The sequence below is a fragment of the Nomascus leucogenys genome, chromosome 1a (assembly GCF_006542625.1).
Source record: "Nomascus leucogenys isolate Asia chromosome 1a, Asia_NLE_v1, whole genome shotgun sequence".
NCBI lineage: Eukaryota > Metazoa > Chordata > Mammalia > Primates > Hylobatidae > Nomascus > Nomascus leucogenys.
Genome location: NC_044381.1, coordinates 29,036,415 through 29,061,461, shown reverse-complemented (window position 1 = coordinate 29,061,461; position 25,047 = coordinate 29,036,415). Strand labels below are relative to the sequence as shown.

The following is a 25,047-nucleotide window of genomic DNA, read 5'->3' as shown; positions in this document are numbered from 1 at the left end:
AAACTAGGTATCAATGGAACGTATCTCAAAATAATAAGAGCTGTTTATGACAAACCCACAGCCAGTATCATACTGAATGGGCAAAAACTGGAAGCATTCCCTTTGAAAACTGGCACGAAACAAGGATGCCCTCTCTCACCACTCCTACTCAACATAGTATTGAAAGTTCTGACCAGGGCAATCAGGCAAGAGAAAGAAATGAAGGGTATTCACATAGGAAGAGAGGAAGTCAAATTGTCTCTGTTTGCAGATGACATGATTGTATATTTAGAAAACCCCATCTTTTCAGCCCAAAATCTCCTTAAGTTTATAAGCAACTTCAGCAAAGTCTCAGGATACAAAATCAATGTGCAAAAATCACAAACATTCCTATACCCCAAAAACAGACAGATAGCCAAATCATGAGTGAACTCTCATTCACAATTGCTACAAAGAGAATAAAGTACATAGGAGTACAACTTACAAGGGATGTGAAGGACGTCTTCAAGGAGAACTGCAGACCACTGCTCAAGGAAATAAGGGAGGACACAAACAAATGGGAAAGCATTCCATGCTCATGGATAGCAATAATCAATATCATGAAAACGGCCATACTGCTCAAAGTAATTTATAGATTCAGTGCTATTCCCATCAAGCTACCATTGACTTTCTTCACAGAATTGGAAAAAGCTACTTTAAACTTCATATGGAACCACCCGCATAGTGAAGACAATCCTAAGCAAAAAGAACAAAGCTAGAGGCATCATGCTACCTGACTTCAAACTATACTACAAGGCTACAGTAACCAAAACAGCATGGTACTGGTATGAAAACAGATACATAGACCAATGGAACAGAACAGAGACCTAAGAAATAAAACCACACATCTACAACCATCTCATCTTTGACAAATCTTACACAAACAAGCAATGGGGAAAAGATTCCCTATTTAATAAATGGTGTTGGGAAAACTGGCTAGCTATGCAGAAAACTGAAACTGGATCCCTTCTTTACACTTTATACAAAAATCAACTCAAGATGGATTAAAGACTTAAACATAAGACCTAAAACCATAAAAATCCTAGAAGAAATCCTAGGCAATACCATTCAGGACATAGGCATGGGCAAATCGTGTCTAAAATACCAAAAGCAATGGAAAAGCCAAAATTGACAAATGGGATCTAATCAAACTAAAGAGCTTCTGCACAGCAAAAGAAACTATCATCAGAGTGAACAGGCAACCTGTAGAATGGGAGAAAATTTTTGCAATCTATCCATCTGACAAAGGGCTAATATCCAGAATCTACAAAGAATTTAACCATATTTACAAGAAAAAAACAACCCCATCGAAAAGTGGGGAAGGATATGAACAGACACTTAACAAACATATGCTAACAAACATGAAAAAAAGCTCATCATCACTGGTCATTAGAGAAATGCAAATCAAAACCACAATGAGATACCATCTCATGCCAGTTAGAATGGCGATCATTAAAAAGTCAGGAAACAACAGATGCTGGAGAGGATGTGGAGAAATAGGAACTGTTCTACACTGTTGGTGGGAGTGTAAATTAATTAGTTCAACCATTGTTGAAGACAGTGTGGTGATTCCTCAAGGATCTAGAACTAGAAATACCATTTGACCCAGCAATCCCATTACTGGGTATATACCCAAAGGATTTATAAATCATTCTACTATAAAGTCACATCCACACATATGTTTATCGGGGCACTATTCACAATAGAAAGACTTGGAACTAATTCAAATGTCCATCAGTGATAGACTGAATAAAGAAAATGTGGCACATACACACCATTACACAGCCATAAAAAGGATGAGTTCATGTCCTTTGCAGGGACATGGATGAAGCTGGAAGCCATCATTCTCAGAAACTATCACAAGAACAGAAAACCAAACACTGCGTGTTCTCACTCATAAGTGGGAGTTGAACAATGAGAACACATGGACACAGGGAGGGGAACATCACACACTGGGGCCTGTCAGGGGGTGGGGGCCTAGAGGTGGAATAGCATTAGGAGAAATACCTAAGGTAGGTGACTGGTTGATGAGTGCAGCAAACCACCATGGCACATGTATACCTATGTAACAAAACTGCATGTTCTGCTCATGTATCCCAGAACTTTAAGTATAATAATATTAAAAAAAGAGAGAGAGAGAGAAAAAAAATCACACACAGGATTTGGGCCTGGAGCTTGAGTCCTCAGATAGGTTAGTTAGCCTGGTAGAATTTGGGGGACTTTCATTAAAGAAGTGGTATTTAGGCCGGTTCTTGAGCAAGTGGGAAAATGTATGGTTGGTAGACTTGCAGTGAAAGGCGGAACAGCCATAGCAAAGGCACTGAAGCAGATGGTGTGAGTTTAAACAACATTTTGGCTGGTATATTTAGCTATATAGTGCTCTCTAGGGGTGAGAAGGCTAGAAAGGCAGATTAGGACTAAATCAAGAACCAGAATGTCATGCTAAGTCATTTGTTAAGTAGTATAGAAGTAAATGAAGATTTTTAAATAGAGGAATCAGTTAGCTTTATCTTGTAATAATGAAAAAGGTGAATTGGACAGTAAAGAAATTATTTGGGAAGCTGGTGAAACAATCCAGACTAGAGGTAGCTGAAGAGCCTTACTTAAATTCAGATAGTTAAGTGGCCAGGTTGTCCTTTAGAGAAGTGGGGTGAGGGAGGGGATGGGAGGAGACCATGCTTGACATAAAACTTATTATAAGTTGTTTCTTGCAAAAGTGACTTAGGATTGGAAGTCTGGAATGCTGCAATGGAAGAGTTTTCCTTATTTAACTTTTCTCTGCAATTAAACTGCCAATGTCAATAGTTATGTCTGTTTTTCTTTTCTCCATGCTTCCCTTTATTTCTTTACTACTGGTAAGTTATAAATTTTTAAAAATTGTTTTTCTGTTATCAAAAGAGCTCTTAATACATTTTGAAGCAGTGCTAAGTGAAATTTTTCTCTTTATTTGTATGACGTTCACTTTCTATTTGTTGCCCTGAGTTACTTGGGAAATATTTTTCAGAATGCATGTTTCCTCTCAGCAGACACTCTCACCCACCAGTTGGGGAGGCAAACTATCAGTGTATTTTGAAAAAATTTCCTGATTGTTTCTGATTCTGTTGTGCCTTTTCGGTGGACAATGATTGATTTATTACAAAATGCCAAAGGCTTTTGTGTTTTCAATTTAGTACTTTGGCTCAGGAAGGTACAGGTGGTCCTTAATTGATACTAGCACATACTCTATTTACTCAGCTGAGCTCATTCTAGTCAGATATTGTACACCTACTCTGTACTGAGGTTACAGAGATGAGATGTGGTTCCTAGCAACAGTTACTTCCCTTCCCTCAGCTACTCAGCTACTCCATAGCCAAGTTCCTCACTTGCCGTAGCAAACAAGCGCTAAGCGTGCCGTATGATAGATTGTGTAAAACCTGTCTTTTCATCACCCTTTTAATCCCTGCTGTTTGATAGAGGAGTTTTGCTTTGTTTTACCTCAGTGGCTCCTAGTCCAGATGAACAGCAAAATCCTGAAATTCTTAATTTAAAAACCAGACATGTGTTTCTCCAGCCTACCCTCCACTATCTGATTTAGTAGTTTATGGTAAGTCCTGGTAATTTGCATTTTTAAAAGTTCCCCAAGTGATTCTGATGTGCAGCTGGGTTTGAGAACCACTGGTTTGGTTCATTTAATTCCTTCTCACTCCTGATTACACATTTACTTTAACCTCTCATCTTCTTTCATTTGATTCTTACCTAGTTACCCAAAACAAAATCTTGTTGACTTTCTTTGCTCTGTTCTCAGCTGAATAGCAACCATAGTCATGACTGTTAATGGTAAGATAGTACTAGCAATACTAAAAAGCACTGGGGTTTAAAGTGAAATTAGATATAATGAAGAGCTAGTGTTCTCAGGTTATTGTATCCCATCTTCCTTCTCTAGTTACAAAAGTAATTTTTCAAAAATACTGACATGATTAATTAAAACTGTGTTCATTTTTGTATAGTTACCAATATTTGCAGTTGAATAACTTGGGCGGAGGAAGATTAATATGCAGTCAATTTATGAATTGGTGACTTGATGAACTGGGTAATCTTTGGTGACCTCTGCACTCATTTTTTCTAAGGGAGAATGTACTTTCATTTGAACTTTTGGAGAATAACTGTCAACCACACGAAGTTCTTTTATTACATAGGTGTTCTGGAGACCTAAAAGCATTTTTGTTATAATTTATATACCGTGTTGAAACAATTTTACTTTCGCCCTCTTCCTTTTCATGTCTTCTTTTAATGTTGCATCTAAAACATTGTTTTTTCACACCTTTTTTGAAAAAAGCAACAGCATGGTTTCTTTCATGAAATATTTCCAGAAGCCTAATCCAAAAAGAGAAAAGTATAGCTGGTTAAAGGAGGGAGGAAGCCCTAAAGCTGGCTTCTTCCCACAGTACCTCTGTGGTATCTGTGGATTCCCTTGAGTTCAGCACATGGTTTAAAAACCATTGATTTCAAGAGTCTTTGCCCCTTACAAGATCAGGAAAATAGAGCTACATGTACTAGTTTTTTAAACTTTGAGGCAAATATAATGTTATCTTTTCTCCTGAGCTTACGATAAAGCTTTTGAAAACATACAGACCTTTTGTAATCGGGCTTTTAACATTCTCTATCAGCTTGTATAAAATGAATCAGAAAGAAAATTATGATGCAGTTCTTTTTTCCTGAGTTATCAATTGACAATGTTTGCAGTTTTACTTTCTTACTAGTTAATGACTCTTACAAGTATTGTATAAGTATCAGCTTAGAATGCATATTCATCTCAAACCTTGAAGTGAAAACATATTTTTTGTTATTCAGAATAAAGAGTATAAATGTTTAGCAATTTTTATTTGTTTCTATCCTTCATTTTGGAGATCTCAACAACTATTCTGGAATTTTCCCCACTCACGTTCTGTTTTGCTGTCCCGCTACCCAATAGCAAGAAACTGCTGCCTACCTTAGCACAAGTTTCACAGAAATTTTAATCTACCTATCCACATTCAGCTTTATTCATGCTATCTGTTCAAACAGAATTTGTAGTCAGTTTTTAGTTGTCTTTTTAAAGAAATATCTTTACACAAAGGACCTTTGAAATCCCTTGGGAAGAATTACACTAAGTCGTGTGAGTGTTATAGTTCTAGACTTACACTTTTGCTACTTAATATTACACACTAAAAAGGAGACAGTAGACGTGGTCCTGAGTTCTTTGAAATTGTCTAATCTGATTTCTGACAGCAAGACAACATTTAAATAATGCAGAATGAAGTCACTGAATCATATGAAATGAATCATATGAAATGACTTTATCTGTATTCTTGCTTTGCCTTTGTCAGGGATTTCTTTTCTAGTATTGATAGCTTATATTAAAATCTACTAAGTTGATCTTAGGAAGAAAATTTCTAGTGCTATGTTAGAAAGAAGTGTTTTTATTTCTAATTAGTGGTGAGAATATAGTTATCCCCATATCCCTAAATAATTTTCGGATAATCTTGACCAAAAAATCTTTTGTTAAATGCAGCAATTCAGTATAATTAAAATGTTATTTTGAAAACATCTTTGGGACTTAATCTATTTTGAGTTTTTGAAAGTTAGTAAACATCCCAATACTCCAGTTTTCCATATATCATATAATTTGATATAAGAGGGAGTCAAGGTGAATCTTGTCTATTTGAGTAGGAGAAATGCTTGATAATACTTGATATTATCCTGTGCATGTATTTGGACAATTGCCATTTCCATCTTTTTTTTTTTTTTTTTTTTCTTTTTGAGATGGAGTCTAGCCCTGTTGCCCAGGCTGGAGTGCAGTGGCACCATCTCGGCTCACTACAACCTCTGCCTCCCAAGTTCAAGCGATTCTCCTACCTCAGCCTCCCGAGTAGCTGGTATTACAGGCACCCACCACCATGCCCAGCTAATTTTTGTATTTTTAGTAGAAGCGGGGTTTCACTGTGTTGCCCAGGCTGGTCTCGAACTCCAGACTTCATGATCCACCTGTCTCGGCCTCCCAAATTGCTGGGATTAGAAGCATGAGCCACCGCGTGCAGCCCCCCGCCCCTTTTTTTTTAGACAGAGTTTCGCTCTTGTTCCCTAGGCTGGAGTGCAATGGTGCGATCTTGGCTCACCACAACCTCTGCCTCCTGGGTTCAAGCAATTCTCCTGCCTCAGCCTCCTGAGTAGCTGGGATTACAGGCATGTGCCGCCACACCCTACTAATTTTGTATTTTTAGTAGAGATGGGGTTTGTCCATGTTAGTCAGGCTGGTCTCAAACTCCCGACCTCAGGTGATCCACCCACCTTGGCACCTCCCAAAGTGCTGGGATTACAGGTGTGAGCCACCACGCCCGGCCGCCATTTCTATTTTTAAGAAGATAAGATTCAGAGCAAAAATACTAACTGCTTATAAAAAGAGTTATTTAGTCAGGATTATAAGAAGAAACCTATCTTTGCCTTTATTTAACTGCAAAAAAAATGTAAGCTGTAACTCACTATCTTTCTTGAGTTCTTTTTTTTCTTTAGTAAATCTTGTCACATTTTAGCATTGTTTCTTATTTCAGCCATGTATTCTTTGTATAAGCCTTGCTCAGTCTGCATGCCATTAGTGTTTTCAGCCTGCTTTGTATTGATAGCTTCTTACATTTCAGTGTTTATAATTGACAGCGCTCTTTAATAATAGTTCGGATCAAATTGAATGGTGTTATTTCTATAACATAATTAGAAGTCTTTTCAGAGGTTCCTTCCATGATTTCTAGTTTTAGTTTATGAAACATTTACAGTATAAAATATTTGTTTTTCTTTTTTCTTTTTGTTTATATAGAAGTGGTACACCATCCCCAAAACGAACATCTGTAGGCTCCAGGCCACCAGCAGTAAGAGGCAGTAGAGATCGTTTTACTGGAGAATCATACACGGTGCTGGGTAGGACAAAACATAATTGTTTTTCATTATCTCAGATTAAAGGCATCACAATCACACTGGTAGACTTTCCACTCAAGGTGACTGCCTGTATATTGAATAAATCTTTGCAAGAAGTTTCTCCCAATTGAGGCCTAATTACTTTGGGGAGTTTTCAGATTGTCTTATTATTATTGATACTTTTAAAACTCTACTTCAGCTTCCATAGTGTTCCCACATCTTTATATATAAGCCGGGAGGGGGGACAGTAAGGAAGAAAACCTCTGAAGCGTTCTATATCCAGAAGAATAGTACTAAACATAAAGGTAAAGTTAGAGCAGGTACTCAGCATTTAGTATCTGTGTGTTAACATGATTATTCTTATAGGAAAAGTACTTGAATAAAAATTTTTGTGTCTTTTTTTGGGACGAGTGATAGGTAAAACTATGTGACTCATAAGGAAGAGATGAGAGTCAAATCTACCTTTCTGATCTTTTGTAGGAGACACTGCTATTGAAAGTGGACAACATTATTGGGAGGTCAAGGCCCAGAAAGATTGTAAATCCTACAGTGTGGGAGTAGCATACAAAACGTTGGGGAAATTTGACCAATTGGGAAAGACAAACACTAGTTGGTGTATCCATGTCAACAACTGGCTACAAAACACATTTGCAGCAAAGCATAATAATAAAGTCAAAGCTTTGGATGTTACTGTTCCTGAAAAAATAGGTGTATTTTGTGATTTTGATGGGGGTAAGTTTATTTTCTCATAGGTTATTTCATCATAGTTGCTTGCATTTCAGTACCTTTCACTGATAATCATCTATACAAGATTTCCATTAGTATTGTGGTAAGGACATTTTGATCAGGTAGCCTTTTGATCACAATCATAATCTCAGTTCTAGAACTGACTGGAATGGTATATGTGATGTCTGCCTGGAGCCCTACAGAAGCACTCATTTATAATATACTAAGTCTGAAAGATTTTGCTAATTTTAGTTTTCAGCACTAACATTTCTTCTGTCCATTTTAATTCCTTCCTTACCATGTTTTACCTCTAAAGAGTGATAGTCAAAATTTTCTAGTTGAAGTAGACCTTAGAAATTACCCAACCCAGGATGAATACCCCATTTTACATGATGTGATTACTACACATTGCATGCCTATATGAAAACATCTCATGTACTGCATAAATATACACACCTACAATGTACCTACAAAAATTAAAAAAAAATTCAAGAAGATACCAGAGCAATATTTTCTACTATGCTAGTAAACATAAGCTATACAGCAAATATTTACTGTGCCAAACCACATCAAACTTGAAATGAATGGAATGTTCTTAATTTTCAAGTTGCTGTCTTTAAAAATATTCTTCAGAATGACTCGTGATATCTTTATAGGGGCCAAAGGGGTTTCCCCTCAATATCAGAATTTCTTTACTTACAAAATTATTAACACAGTGTAGTCTAATCCAAAAAAGAAAAGAAATTACTCCATCTGCCACACAGTATACGATTCTTACTACACTATCTCTGCAGGTAGTTGCCACTCCTGTGCCTGAAGAACTTTTAATGTGAAGTTTACTGTCTTAGAAAGCAGCCTGTTTCAGTGTTGGACAGCTCTTGGTTAGAAGATTTTTCTTAAGTTGACTCACATTGTCTCCCTATAACTTCAGAAACTGTTTCTCTTAAATTTTCCCATCTGAATAAACACAGAATTACATTTCCTCATTCATGTTCACACGATAATCCTTATTTATTAAAAGCTGCAGGTACTAACATCACTTTTCTTGCCCTGTTTTTCCAGACCATATATTCTGTTATTAGCTGCCCCTGTTAAAATTTAATTTTTCCAAGTCTTTATAATCTCCTAGGGCTGTCTAGTATGTCAGTTTTTTTCTTAAAGGTTGGTTCTTAGAGTGGAACACATGACCTCTGACCAGCAAAGTACAGAAATTTGGCTATGCTATTTCTAATAGTATGACTTAGCACCAATGTTGAGCTTGTAGCTACCCTAATCCATTAGATCTTTTTTCATGGCATTATGTCAAATTGTCTTTTTCTTCTTTTATTAGGCAGTTTATGGTTTTGGGTTTTTTTGAGACGGAGTCTTACTCTGTTATCCAGGCTAGAGTGCATTGGCTCAGTCTCAGCTCAATGCAACCTCTGCCTCCCATGTTCAAGTGATTCTCCTGCCTCACCCTCCTAAGTAGCTGGGATTACAGGCGTGTGCAACCACGCCTGGCTAATTTTTGTATTTTTGGTAGAGACGGGGTTTCACCATGCTGGCCAGGCTGGTCTCAAACTCCTGACCTCAAGTGATCCACCTGCCTGGGCCTCCCAAAGTGCAGGGATTACTGGCATGAGCCACCATGCCTGGCCAGTTTATGGTTTTTAAAAATAACCCAATGTTATGTATAATGCAAATGAAGACTATTACATTTACCCTTTTGTAGTTTCATCTTAATAGATTTGGCCCAAATTTTCCCTCCTCTTAAAACCATCTGAAAATTTACTTGATATTTATATTTTGAAAAAAATTTTAAAGCTCATTGAATTAGTTATTTCATAAGCATATTCTCTGTATTCATCTAGTGTAATAATTTTGAAGATGACATAATATTGAACTAAAGTAATTCCCTAGATGTTTTTTCTCCAAGTTGACACTTAAGCTAATACAAAATTTTATTATTTTGGTAATATTGTGCCCAAATAATTCCATGAGCTATCAATTAATTTACTCAGAAAAGGAGAAAAAGTAATTTTGGCTTGATTTATTTTTAGTGATGACATGTTAGCTTTGCTGTGTTTTTTGTTTTTTAACTTATTCACCTTGAATCAGTTAAGTCATTTTCCTCAGAATAAATGGCAAATTTATTAGCCCACATTTTTTTTTCTTTTTCAACTACCAAGACAACATTTGCTTATCTTCTCTCTCCTTTCCCATACTCTGTGAGTCCACAAAGGTAGTAGTGAGATACAGTTTTTAGTCTAGAGCATAATGTATGGCATGGGGAAGTTGTATTGTGGAATCGGATCAGATTCTGAGAGCCTTGAAAAATAATAATGGACTGGTCTTTAGTAGTGGGGAGGGGTGGTTCTGCATGTTTTAGAACACTATAGTCATAAGATAATCTAGTTTTAGAAATATTAGAGAGTCAGTGGTTAAAGATGGAGGAGATTGAAAGCATAGTGAGCATAAGACTTTGGGAAGCAGTCTTCAAGCGGTGTAGAGCAGGACTGAGTCTCTTGTTAGCTATTAAGCCCTTATTGCCTGGCTAGTGCTTTTCACATAGAAAGCCTTTAATAAATGTTGAGTAACTGGCAACAAGCATCTGAACAGTGGAGAATTAAGAATGGATTTGACAATGTAGAAGTAGAATTCGTAGGACTTAGTAACTAAATACAGATCAGCTGAGGACAGACAGTTGAAGATGACTTTGAGGTTCCAGCCTGTGTGATCAAGAGGATGACAGTGTCAACAGGATAGGGAACATAGAGTTTTGGGGGGAAATGAAATGCCAGCAGGATAATCATGTGGCATATTTAGCAAGCATTTTGAAATTCACTGCTAGAATTTAGCAGTTAAATAGAGCTGACGTTAAATATTTGAGACAGCATTACAGAATTGCTATGGAAGATTGTACAGAACAATATATTTAAGCATTACTGTTCTGCTGTTTACTAACTTTGTGATCATATGTACTGTTCTGCTGTTTACCAACTTTGAGATCAAAGTACTGGGTACTTTACATACATTACCTCAAAATATTAAACAACCTACATAATAGTGTGCATAAATATTAGTTTCTTTTATCTTCCTCTTTGGTGGCAGTTGATTTATTAAGGAAGCATTATATGAAGAAAAGAGAGCGTGGACAAAGCAGCTACATTTAGAACAGGAAGAAAAGGAAGAGACTGTGAAGTTATCCCCAGGGTTATGATACAAACCAAGGGGATGGTCATCAGAGAAGAGTTTCAAGAAGTGATAACAGTTGTAAGGAGGCCATTTGGTTGGACAGTTTAGGAGGTCAGACAGACAGCTTTTTTTAGGGCATGATCCTATGGAAAGATATACTGTGAGGTGATCTTAAAAATTAACAAAGCAGGTCAGGCATAGTGGCTCATGCTTGTAATCTAGCACTTTGGGAGACTGAGGCGGAGGATTGCTTGAGCTCAGGAGTTCAAGCCCAGCTTATACAAAATAGCAAGACCCCGCCTCTATTAAAAAAATTAACAAAATTGAAGCAATGATAGTTATACTGTGATTTCAGAGACTAGAGTATCAGTATGGCATCAGGTAGATAGAAGACAAGGTTTAATAGAGTAAACCTTAAATGGTGATTAGGATTTGGGCAGAGAGGCTGGTTATAGGAAAAATGAGGAAGAAATGGTCTTGGTTTACACTGGGCTAATGAAACCATCTGTTAAATAATGATCAAATAAGGAAATAGTTTGTATTAAATAAGTAGAATAGTGCTAGATTATAGAGGTATTATAGAAGTCTTGAAAACCAGGGGAAGAAAATTGGTTGGGCTTTTCCTTAAGCATTTGTCCTTCTGATTTTCAAGTGAGAATAATTAATCCAGTCCTCATAGTTTATAACAAAAATTAATGCCAACTTATATATTATTACTTTTTTGCATGATTATGCATTAGAATTAAATGTTACAATTTTTTTGTATAATAAATTAGGCTTTTTTTTCCTTCTTTTTTAGGTCAACTTTCATTCTATGATGCAAATTCTAAACAGTTGCTATATTCCTTTAAGACAAAGTTTACTCAGCCAGTACTACCTGGTTTCATGGTTAGTATGTTTTATATTTTATATATACCTAACTTATATTTTACTTGGTTTGGCAACTTTAAGGAGAATATTCTATACTGTATATTTGGAGAAGGAGAATATTTTATTTTTTCTTCATATTCTTCTCCCTTTCCCCAATTCACCCTCTCCCAAATCTGTGATTGTTTTTATATATTTTTGGTATATTTTATTGAAGTTAATGTTAATACATGAAGTACACAAATCATGTAGTTTGATGAGTTTTTATAGGACTGCACTCATGTATGTAATTAGCACTTAGAACATTACAAGAACCTCAGAAGCCCCCTCTAGTGCCCATTTCCAGTCCCTAATGGCCCTTCTCCAGTGTTAACACTGTATTGGCTTTTAATACCCTAAATTTACTTCCTTTTCAGTTTTATATAAACAGAATCATACAGTATCTTTTTGACTCAACATTATGCTTGTGAGATTAATCCATATTCTATGTGGTTATAGTTCATTCATTCTCATAGCTGTATAGTTTTCCATTCTGTGACTATATAAATTGATTTATAAATTTTAATTTAGTTGGATATGTGGGTGGTTTCCATTTGGGGACTTACACAAATAGAACTGCTATGGATACTTTTGTTCATATCTTTTGATAAATGTATGTGTATATTTCCATTGAGTATATACCTATGATTGGGGTTGCTAGATCATATGGTATATGTATAATCAACTGTAAAACTGTCGGTTTTCCAAAATGGTTGGTTATGCTAATTTACAACTAGCAGTATGTAAGAATTTGAGTTCCTTCAAATCCTTTCAACACTTGGTATTATCTTTTAAAAAAATTTTTGTCTTTCTAGTGGATGATATATTACATTGTGGTTTTAATTTGCATTTCCTTGATTGCTAGTGCTGTTGAGCACCTTTTTATATATTTGTTGACTATTTGGGTATATTCTTTTGTGAACTAGCTATTCAGATCTTCTGCTTGTATTTCTATTAGGTTGTCTTCCTGTTTCTTATGGGTTAATTTGTAGGATCTTCTTCACTCCGGCTTTCCTTTTTCCTTATTGGTATCGTTTGATAAACAAAAGTTAATTTTGTTCAGTTTATCAATTTTTTCATTTACAGTTAGCATTTTTTGTGTTCTGTTTAAGAAATCAGTATGCACCCCCAAGGTCATGAAAATATTCTTGTCTTCTAAAAGCTTTACCTTGTACATTTAGATATAGACTACATTTACAATGCAAGTACAATGTAGAATTGGTATGTTTGGTATGAAGTAAGGATCTAGATACGTTCTATAATTCCCCATGGATATCCAATTATTCCAGGACCATTTATTGACAAGATCATAGCACAATGTCATCTTTATACAATATTAGATGACTGTCTTTGTGTGCTATGCTGAATATATGTATGCACACCACATAGCAATTATATCCTGTGTAATTACAGGTCTACTCAATTTCAGGCTGAAGAGAAAAATTTATGTTTCTCTGCACAAAATAAAACATGGTTTTGAATTTATTTAAGCAAATATTATTGCTTTTTCCAACTCGTAATCTTATGCATCTTTTCATAGGTTAGGTTCCCGTGGGGAGTTCTGGGATTCAGTTAAAGTTACCATTACTTCGGCTAGAGCTTTCGTTAAATTTGGAGGCTACCTCTATAAATCAAGATGGTATATTTCAAATGGAATATTTTGCATGTATATTCTTCTGTCATCACCCCTAACTGTAACTTCTCAACTATAAGGAGAAAGTTTCCAGAGTATGAGTGGGTTGAAAATACAGTGCTTTTAAATCTCATTATCCATAATAATTATTTATTCCAGATACTTTAATCTCTTAAGTTTAAAACAATAACCAGGACACCTATTTTTACATTAAAAGTAACTGATTAGTGACTAAAGTTATTGCTCATGGAAACATAAAGATATTGGAAGGGTTATTTCTTTTTCCTTTTTTTTTTTAAACTTTGTACAAACTTCTGCCATATTACGCATTTTTGGCTATTTTTCCAAACTGGTCCGTCAAGGATGAATTGTTTACCATGTGGAATGCAGAAAAATTTTTTCCAAGTCTTAGGTGTGCTTTTATAAATAGTAGATTTACTTTTAATTTGAATCTATCTCATTTATGTATTTACTGAGTTTATTGTTTTTCATTCCAAATAATACTGTAATTATTTTAGTAAATGTCATTAAGATACTGCAAGAAATTATTTTAAGCTTGTTAAAAATTTTTTTTCCTTCATTGAAGGCTTACTTTTATTAAGTATGTTAATGCCTATTAAATGTTTTGTGTACAAGATTAATTTTTAAGTCAGTTTTATTGAATTTATAGTATGGTACAGTTCTGTGGTTTTTTTAGCAAATGCCTGCAGTTGTATAACCACCACCATAATCAAGATATAGAACATTTCCATCACCCTAGAAAATTCCCTTGTGTTCTTTTATAGTGGACCCTTCCACACAACCAGCCCTAGCTATCAGTAACCAGTTCGTAGGCCCTATAGTTGTACCTTTTCCAGAACATCGTATAAATAGAATTGTATGGTATGTAGCCTTTTGATTCTGTACCATGCTGCATTTGAAATTCATCCATGTTGTTGTGGTGTCAGTATTCTCTTTTTCATTGCTGAGTGGTGTTTCATACATGAATGTATCACAGTTTATTCATTCATTCTCTAGTTGAAAGACACTTGGGTTTTTCCCAGTTTGGGGCAGTTATGAATAAAATCACTATAAACATTTACATATGGGATTTTCCCTTGGGTAAATACCTAAGAGCAGTAATAGAGTTGCTGTATCACATTGAAAGTGTATGTTTAGCTTCATAGGGAACTACCAAAATGTTTTCCAAAGTGGCTGTACCATTTTTTGCCTTCCTATCAGTGATATGAGAGTTGGTCATATCCTTGCTATTATTTCATATTACCAGATTTTTTGTTGTTGTTAAGCCATTTTAATAGGTGTGTAGTGGTATGTCATTGTGTTTTTATTTGTACTTTCCTAATGACAAATGATGTTTCATGTGCTTATTTGCCATTCATATAATTTATTTCAAGTATCTGTTAAAATTCTTTGCTTACTTTTTAGGACTTAACTGTTTTCTTATTTTTTTATTTTACTTTATTTTTAAGACAGGGTCTCGCTCTGTCACCCAGGCTAGATCACAGCTCACTGCAGTCACAACTGCCTGGGCTCAAGTGATCCTCCCGCCTTAGCCTCCTGAGTAGCTGGGATTACAGGTGCCCACCACCACACCCGGCTATTTAAAAAATGTTTCTTGTACAGATGGAGTTTTGCCATGTTGCCCAGGCTGGTCTGGAAGTCCTGGGCTCAAATGATCTGCCAGCCTTGGCCCCCTAAAATCCTGGGATTACAGGCATGAGCCACTGCCTGGTTTTCCTATTTTTAAGAGTTCTTTGTACAGTTTGGATGTGAATCCTTTATTGGATATATGCTTTGCAAATATTTTCTCCTGGTTTATGGTTTGCATTTTCATTTTCTGAACATTTCAAAGAGAAGTTTTTCATTTTGATATGATGTCCAATTTAGTAATTTTTTTCCCTATTATGGGTAATGCTTTGCCTAACTCAAGGTCACAAAGGTTTTATGTTTTCTTCTTGATTTCCCTTTGCATCTTCATGTTAGATATTTTGAGTAAATATTTTTCTAAATCATTTAAATAATTTCCAAAAAATAATATAGTAGTTTTATAATCAGAAAGTAGCTTTTGTATTTTGGGAGTTATCATTACTGAGCCTGCTAGTTTTGAAAATTTATAATGTTAATTATATAATTACAAATTTCACAGTTCAGTAGATTCTTTGGTACAATAACCTAGTTACTTAGTAGATATTGAACACTTAAGGATATAATTGAAGGTGATGATACTTAAACAACTTCTAGAATTTCCCTTGCTTTAAGCTTGTGTCTACTATTAATATATACATAGTAGTTGATAATAGTGTCAGTGATCTGCATTTTCATATTTTAATTCTTTTGACTGTGTCCCAAATCTTATTTTTCACTTTATTGAATCATTGCTGCTCTGTTCACAAGCAAAGCAGTTTTTATTTTATTTTTATTTTTATTATACTTTAAGTTCTAGGGTACATGTGCACAACGTGCAGGTTTGTTACATATGTATATATGTGCCATGTTGGTGTGCTGCACCCATTAACTTGTCATTTACATTAGGTATATCTCCTAATGCCATCCCTCACCCCACCCCCCACCCCACAACAGGCCCCAGTGTGTGATGTTCCCCTTCCTGTGTCCAAGTGTTCTCATTGTTCAGTTCCCACCTATGAGTGAGAACATGTGGTGTTTGGTTTTTTTGTCCCTGCGATAGTTTACTGAGAATGATGTTTTCCAGTTTCATCCATGTCCCTACAAAGGACACGAACTCATCATTTTTTATGTCTGCATAGTATTCCATGGTGTATATGTGCCACATTTTCTTCATCCAGTCTATCGTTGTTGGACATTTGGGTTGGTTCCAAGTCTTTGCTATTGTGAATAGTGCCGCAATAAACATACGTGTGCATGTGTCTTTATAGCAGCATGATTTATATTCCTTTGGGTATATACCCAGTAATGGAATGGCTGGGTCAAATGGTATTTCTAGTTCTAGATCCTTGAGGAATCGCCACACTGTCTTCCACAATGGTTGAACCAGTTTACCGTCCCACCAACAGTGTAAAAGTGTTCCTATTTCTCCACATCCTCTCCAGCACCTGTTGTTTCCTGACTTTTTAATGATGGCCATTCTAACTGGTGCGAGATGGTATCTCATTGTGGTTTTGATTTGCATTTCTCTGATGGCCAGTGATGGTGAGCATTTTTTCATGTGTCTGTTGGTTGCATAAATGTCTTTTGAGAAGTGTCTGTTCATATCCTTCGCCCACTTGTTGATGGGATTGTTTGTTTGTTTCTTGTAAATTTGTTTGAGTTCTTTTAGATTCTGGATATTAGCCCGTTGTCAGATGAGTAGATTGCAAAAATTTTTCTCCCATTCTGTAGGTTGCCTGTTCACTCTGATGGTACTTTCTTTTGCTATGCAGAAGCTCTTTAGTTTAATTAGGTCCCATTTGTCAATTTTGGCTTTTGCTGCCATTGCTTTTGGTGTTTTAGACATGAAGTCCTTGCCCATGCCTATGTCCTGAATGGTATTGCCTAGGTTTTCTTCTAGGGTTTTTATAGTTTTAGGTCTAACATTTCAGTCTTTAATCCATCTTGAATTAATTTTTGTATAAGGTGTAAGGGAGAGATCCAGTTTCAGCTTTCTACATATGGCTAGCCAGTTTTCCCAGCACCATTTATTAAATAGGGAATCCTTTCCCCATTTCTTGTTTTTGTCAGGTTTGTCAAAGATCAGATGGTTGTAGATGTGTTGTATTATTTCTGAGGGCTCTGTTCTGTTCCATTGGTCTATATCTCTGTTTTGGTACCAGTACCATGCTGTTTTGGTTACTGTAGCCTTGTAGTATAGTTTGAAGTCAGATAGCGTGATGCCTCCAGCTTTGTTCTTTTTGCTTAGGATTGTCTTGGCAATGTGGGCTCTTTTTTGTTTCCATATGAACTTTAAAGTAGTTTTTTCCAATTCTGTGAAGAAAGTCATTGGTAGTTTGATGGGGATGGCATTAAATCTATAAATTACCTTGGGCAGTATGGCCATTTTCACGATATTTATTCTTCCTATCCATGAGCATGGAATGTTTTTCCATTTCTTTGTGTACTCTTTTATTTCATTGAGCAGTGGTTTGTAGTTCTCCTTGAAGAGGTCCTTCACATCCCTTGTAAGTTGGATTCCTAGGTATTTTATTCTCTTTGAAGCAATTGTGAATGGGAGTTCACTCATGATTTGGCTGTCTGTTTGTCTATTATTGGTGTATAGGAATGCTTGTGATTTTTGCACATTGATTTTGTATCCTGAGACTTTGCTGAAGTTGCTTATCAGCTTAAGGAGATTTTGGGCTGAGACGATGGGGTTTTCTAGATATACAATCATGTCATCTGCAAACAGGGACAGTTTGACTTCCTCTTTTCCTAACTGAATACCCTTTATTTCCTTCTCCTGCCTGATTGCCCTGGCCAGAACTTCCAACACTATGCCGAATAGGAGTGGTGAGAGAGGGCATCCCTATCTTGTGCCAGTTTTCAAAGGGAATGCTTCCAGTTTTTGCCCATTCAGTATGATATTGGCTGTGGGTTTGTCATAAACAGCTCTTATTATTTTGAGATACATCCCATCAATACCTAATTTATTGAGAGTTTTTAGCATGAAGGGCTGTTGAATTTTGTCAAAGGCCTTTTCTGCATCTATTGAGATAATCATGTGGTTTTTGTCTTTGTTTCTGTTTATATGCTGGATTACGTTTATTGATTTGCGTATGTTGAACCAGCCTAAGCAAAGCAGTTTTATCTTTCACAAAGTCATTCATATTTATGATAAGTAATAGAACATGGGAAGTGCATCTGGATATTGGGATTTGCATTTTTGTCAGGAGTCCTTCTTAAAGAATTATAAAAGAGTTCTTATTGTTAACATGGTAGGGAAGAAAACAGTGGATTTTACTGTTAACACAGGGGTGTTAGATTTTTATAGTGTCAGGCCATATCTCATTATCAAAACCAAAAGCATAAGTGGGAAGTCAGTTGGTGCTTTGTATGCTTCCCTTGGTTGTCAAAGTTAGCATCAGTAATGATAGGTAATATCTTTTGCCTAGATTAAGCCAATTAAGTTTCTCAATTTCTGCAGCCCTGAGTTCCCTCTCTTGGGTGCGGCTTCAGTTGGTTCTGCTACCATCAAGACCTCCTCTGGCCTCTGTGGTTCTAAAATAATTGCGATTTAGTCTTTCCATTTCCTCTCAGCTGAAATATGACAGTTATCTGTTTGAGAATGATTGATGTTCATATGTGTAGCATTTTGCCTTTGAAATGGAAATTTAAAAATCACTGAAGTTCTAGTTTGATTTGAAATCTGACAGGTTTTTTTGTCTTTTCTTAGGTATGGTGTGGTGGACTTTCTTTGAGTACTGGGATGCAGGTTCCAAGTGCTGTGAGAACACTTCAGAAAAGTGAAAATGGAATGACTGGTTCAGCTAGCAGCCTGAACAATGTTGTTACTCAATAGTGTCTACTCAGATATGTTTACCTTCCCGCTTGATGGGGTGGCCTTTTCTGTGCAGTTACTAATCACAGGAATTTGTGAGTAGTGAAAATCAGGTTTGCTGTGTTCTGCTTTGAGGCCTGGAATCTGTTATCATTAAACACCTAGTATGAAGCATTTGCAGGAACCTACTGTGCAGTATCATAGAAGCAAGCAGATACCAAGCAAAGAACTGATGATTGAAGAGTAAATGGGGGAAAAGGCAGTGTTTAACATAAAAACTCATTTTTGTATTTCTTGGATTACTTTGACTCTTCTAATGTTTAATTACATATGGTAACCCTAAGGCCTGGGGAGAAAAGCTTTTAAATCTAGCCTTCTTTCTTCTGTACTTTGTCTTTTTAAAATCTCATTACAATCTATTATTTAGCTCTAACACAGAAGCTTTAAAAACACATAGTTCTCTAAGGTTTTCTAAAAATTGAAATCATATGTTGGGAATGGTAAAAATGTTTTCAAATGGTTTATTTTTCCTCTTTTATAAATAAGTTTTACAAAATTATCCTCTTTTGTTTATTGACTAGATTGTATATAATTTTCTTTTTTCCAAAATATTGTGATAAGAAATTTCTAGACACAACAGCTTAAAATCACCCAAATTTCAGTTTTTTACCTACTACACTAACAATGGCAAGGGGGGTATTCTTTATATGTTGCCTCGTTAAACTACAGTTCTTTTCATTCCATCACTTTAGGTGATGAGTAAGATTTTTAAAAGCCTTATATTTTTTGATTTTGTTGTCTAGTTGAATCCTACCTTTAATAGTTGTGTTTGGTAAAATTCCCACTTGGATGTGGCACTGATAATAATTATGCTGATTTTTAACATCTCTAATAGGAATGAAAGTTTATTAAAGTTACATAGAGGATTGAAAAACATACATCACTCAATTTTTATCTAAGAAGGATAGGTTATAAAGGGAGGTACCTAAATACTCAAATAATGTATGTATTCTTTTTCATAACATATGGAATGCTTTAAGCAATTGTTTTGGAAAAAGTCTGCGTATCTTTGACTTAATTGGCACATGAGTTTTTCAAGCAGCCATTCATTCAGAGGTTTGTTTTCTCTCAGTCCTTTTGCTACATTCACTTTCTTTTCAAATAAATGTCAATTATTACAAAAATTGACATAGATATCTTTCCCAAACTTGGGGTAAAACCCATGGTTAAGTAGAACATAACTATTCTTAAAAAGTCAATTATAATTTGTAACTCACATCCTTTGAGCTAAACTAAGTTAAAATTACAGTATTTAATAATTCTTTGGGCATTTTTAAGAGGTCTGAATTTGTATTTTTCTTAATTTTTGAAACTTTTCATTTCTCTTGTTGACTTTTTTTCATTCTCATTTAAAATATATTGTGGTATGATAACCAACCTTCTTCCAAGGAGTGACCATTACTGCCTACATTTGAGTTGCTTTCTACTTAGAGACTTGTGTAATAGCATTAATAGTAGCTCATTCTCTCTAAAAATTTACTGCTTACTGATAGGATGTTTTGTTCCCTTGATAAAACAAATGTAAATGAGGAATTTTATTTGAATTGGAATATTGTTTTTCCAGAGGACATTCAATCTGCATTATTATCTGATGACATGTTGGTAATTTTAAAGACTGCAAGGCAGTTTAGAGAATGAAGTAAACCAATAGATACTCTTGATTCTCCAAAGAAATATAATTTTGGTTTTTGTTCCTCAGAGAGAGTTTGAAAGAAATTTTCAGATGTTCTGTTCCCTATAGAGGGCCTATTCCGGGATCTAAATAAATGGGAATTTATAATTCCCTTCATAGACTCAAACTTGAAAGCAGAAATTTTTAGTAGTTGAGTTGCTTTAAGTGAATTTTAGCAAATATGACACAGAAAAGGTCAGATGCTGTTGTATAAAATTTTTTACTACTATGTCTTATATAATTCTTTCTTCTCATTAATTCAGTGCCTTTTTCCTCTAAGCATACGCTTGGTCCATGCCCCATGCAGTGTCAACTGATGTTTAAGCTACAGAGCATTGTTATAGTGGTGAGGGCCCTCTGTTGCAGGGGCATGGGGAAATGCATATATGAATCGGGCTGGAGGAGTGTACATGATTCTTGTGTTCATGTTCTCATTTGAAACGCTTCACATAAAATTTTCTAATATTCTTTTGGAAAACCTCTCCACTGGAGAGGTTTCATCTCTGAGAGGTTTTATAGTAATAGTGTAAGTTCAGTAAATCCACAGTCCAAATTCTCATCATATGTATTACTTGATATTAAATTTTCAATTATTACTTCAAAATAAGAATCTGAGGATTTCTTCTTACTGGCCTTCTTAAAGGTCTCTAAAATTAAAGAACAAAATGTGGTTTCTTTGTTTAAGATGTTTTTAGTTTATTTGTTGTTAAGTTAAACTGGAGAAAGTTTGTCATCCTCATTTTCAAACTGAAAACTAATCAAATATAGTGCCTATTTAGTCTCAAAATAAGGTAACTATTAACTTGTTTATAATATATAATATTCTCAATTACATTTGAATTTAAAAATACTGAGCTCTTGCTCAATACATTGTAAAACGTATTCAATCCTTTGAAACATCTTTTGTTGCTTATTTAGTTTTTGTTTCCACAGGTCAAACATGATTGCTTTCTATAAAAGAAATACTTGAGAGGTTGACTATAATGGATATATCACAGGTGTAAAACAGTTGTTTTATACAAACATGCATTTAGTATGGCATTCTCTTTTAGCAACTGAATTCCAAACCAGTTTTATTAAGCTGGATATAGAAATGAAGGAAGCTGCCTTAAGCACTTTAGAAAAAGAATTTTTTTACAATTCATTTTGACTCTCATGGCTGACCACGTCATTATGTCTTTAAATTTTGGTAAATATGTAGATACCAAGCATTAATAACTAATGCACACAGAAATTTAATATACAGCAATTCTTTGAATGTTCCAGGTGTAGGTAAACTAACTGAAAGTATTAAGGACATGCCTGTCTATACATGGGTTTCATTCATGGCATCTGTATCATCTTGACAAATCGTGAACTGCTGCTGTACAGCTAGACTTTGCCCATTTACTCAGTTCTGCAAACAGTAATTTTTCCCTATGTTATGAAAAGAGACATATTGGCTTGCTTTAATTTACTTATTTATGAAATTAAAGCATGAATAATATGTATAATTTGAATTTTTTGTGACTGATCCTTGGTGGTATAAATGATAAAAGTAAATGGAATGGAATCTTTTAATTAGGCTAAGATAATGCTATTTCATAACTTATGTAGAATGATTTTTATCTATATACTTTGTCCATAAAATTATAATTGTTTATGTAATTTTATTGTTTCTTATGGAAACAATTGGAAAAGTATATGGAAAATGATTATTTCAAAGAATATTTATTTAAAGAGGAAAGTGTAGACTTCTTACTATAAAATATGTGATTCCAGGCTTAAGAAATGGATTATATTTTAAAATAATTATTTTTTTAAAAACGTAATTTGTTTTTAAAAGATCAGTCTCCATTCATTGGCTAATTCATACAGCAAATATTTGAGTGTTTGTGATATGGCAGTAAAAATATGATTGCTTTGTATGTACATTAACCAGAACCAGTGAAGTTTGATGGACTGTGCATATAGTTTTGCAGCTTTTGAGTAGTGTGACAGAGTTTGCCTCTTAAAAATGTTTTGCTAATGTCAGAAGTTTAAAATGTGTTATAGTTTGCAAAAAAAAAAAAAATCAAATTAACTGCATATAAAGTGGTTCACTTTTATATAGTCACATGTAATGGGTCTGAAAAAGTTTCTTCTTTGATTGTGTAGTTACTCTAGATACATTCTTTTAGGGAAGTGTATGGTCAACATAAATTTACTCAGTATACAGATAACCACAAAGTTGTTATTTTTAACCAAAAGATGCATTTCATAATGTTGGCACTGGAGTATTATAAGAGATCATGAATGTTTCCTTAATTATCATGGCAAGATTACCTCACGTTCAGTATAGTTTAGTTTTGTGTCTATCTGACAGTATGCATGTTCTGCAATTATTTGTGATCCTGATATGTCACATATAATAGCTTTGTTATCTGGAGTATTTGATTAACCTAAACAGTTTAAGCATTTCGAATTAGTTGGAGTTTAAATGGATTACATTTGGTGTATATTGTCTTCATTTGGATTTAAATGGATTACATTTGGTGTATATTGTTGGATATGCCATATCAAAGTTAGCACTGACTTATAAATAAATAGCAGAATTTGCCAGAGTACACTTTTCTCTTCAGATGACTCAATTATTAAATAAAAGAATATTTGTTATTTCTGGGTCAATATAAGGTACTGATTTCTGATGCATAATCACTTAAGCTATGTGAGTTTAAACTGGTATCTTTTCTTAGTGGTACCCATTCAATGTAAGCTGGTCCATGGGAATGGACATGTAGAGGATTTCACAGAATGTAGAGCAGAAGGCAGGTGAATGTGTTTGCTTTGGCTTGGAGCTTATTAAGTTTTGACTAGGGGTAAAATAAGTCAAATAGTAAGTGGTAAAACACATTTTTGTTAGTATTGGAACTTTTTGGAGAACATAAGGGCTATGAGAATGCATAATTTTTTTTAACATTTCCTATATATCGAAGGTACCAAAGCACTGAGTCTAATTTACCTATTAAGGGAGACTCTTCAAAATCAACTTTATAACTAATTCATACTATAAGACAGATAATAGCTAAAGTTTTGGAATAATTTATATTAAAAGCCACAAGTCTTAAAAATCCCTGGATATGATATAAAAAGGATTTCGGCTTCTTTTTTGAAGTATTTAAAATTAATCACCTTAGCTCTACCATATACTAGATCTGTGACTGCTACACAAATTGCTTATCATCTTTGGTTCTCTATTGCCTTATTTATAAAATAAGTGTAAGTTGTTCAGCCTACCTCACAGGGCTGTTGTGAGGAAATGAAATGAAATGGAGTATGTGAAATTGCTTCAGCAACAGCAAAGTGCTATGTAAATGTAAAGTGTTCTTTTTAGCTAATAATGGATTTAAGTGTTTGGATAATTCGAGATGCATTTACTTTGATAAAGCATGTGCTTAAAGTGGTATCACCAGTGATTTCAAACATGATTTTAAAAAAATAAAACCCCAATTAAAATGCTCTTTAATATTCATTTAATTTGTGCATGACTTGTGGCCTTTTTGTATTTTCTCAAGCCTATTACTCTAGAGCTGTAAAAGCTCTTGCACAGCATTGTTGTGTCAGTGTAGACCAGTGGCATAAATAAATGAATTAAGCTATATTTCCATGCAAGCATTTGCACTTTGAAGTTAGGGCTGCCCAGTGCCACATGCAAAGAGTGAATTTGGTCTAAACATTTCTTTCCAAACAACCAAATGGCTGGGCAGTTTGTTGTCACTGGATAAATGATATAAAATGTGACCATTGAACATTTGACAACTTTGTTGCATTGTCATTTTTAAAAAAAGATGAAGCATTTCAAAATCTTGTTAACCTGGTTATCTCTTGGTATCTCTCCTGACATATTTGTTTTGCTTTAAATTGGATTAAATGGTTTACAGGTTATCTGAATCTACAGATTTAGTATGTCTATTATCCGGACACGGTTTTGCTATGCAGTTGTGATAATAAAAATTCTAATTCCTCAGGTTTGGCCTTTAAGTTATGGCTGAAGACCTTTAATGAACTACTTATGATGCACTCAGTGCCGCACAATAGTGTTTTAAGAAGCACATGGCTTCATTTTCCTTAGAAACAAGACAAAGCCTTTAAAAATTTTTTTTTCACTTTAAAATAGGGTATTCAAAGTGGAGTAACTTGTATTTTGAAATGATTTTGTGTTCTGTATAGAATGTCCCAGTTAAGATTTTACAGAAGCACCTGGAATATCTCATTAAAAATTTAAAAACTCTTTTCTTGCTCTCTTTTGCTTCATTGTTTGATTTTATTAACTTTTATTTAAGTATAAATACAATATGCTGTTGGGGATGAGAATATAAAAAAAGTCATAGTTCCTTTGCCTAAAAAGCTTAACATTTTAGAGCACTACTGTTCAACAGAATTTTATGCAATTATGAAAAGTTACTTGTGCAGTCCAATACAGTAGTAAATGGCCATAGGCAGCTACTGAGCACTTTATATGTGGCT

The 25,047-nt window shown here is 34.8% G+C and overlaps 1 protein-coding gene across 3 annotated transcripts in view; it reads left to right on the top strand.

Annotated features, from left to right (window-relative positions):
* FSD1L (fibronectin type III and SPRY domain containing 1 like) overlaps positions 1-24,813 on the top strand; it is a 91,569-nt gene extending 66,756 nt beyond the window's left edge. For 2 of the 3 annotated variants that reach the window (XM_030826290.1, XM_030826241.1), the window contains 4 exons: positions 6,845-6,945; positions 7,423-7,674; positions 11,642-11,730; positions 18,726-24,813. In XM_030826290.1, coding sequence (XP_030682150.1) covers positions 6,845-6,945; positions 7,423-7,674; positions 11,642-11,730; positions 18,726-18,851 — 568 coding nt within the window. In that variant the 3' untranslated portion in view covers positions 18,852-24,813. The remainder of the gene's footprint in view (positions 1-6,844; positions 6,946-7,422; positions 7,675-11,641; positions 11,731-18,725) is intronic. The other variant, XM_030826352.1, reaches the window with a different exon arrangement.
* The last annotated feature ends 234 nt before the right edge of the window (positions 24,814-25,047 follow it).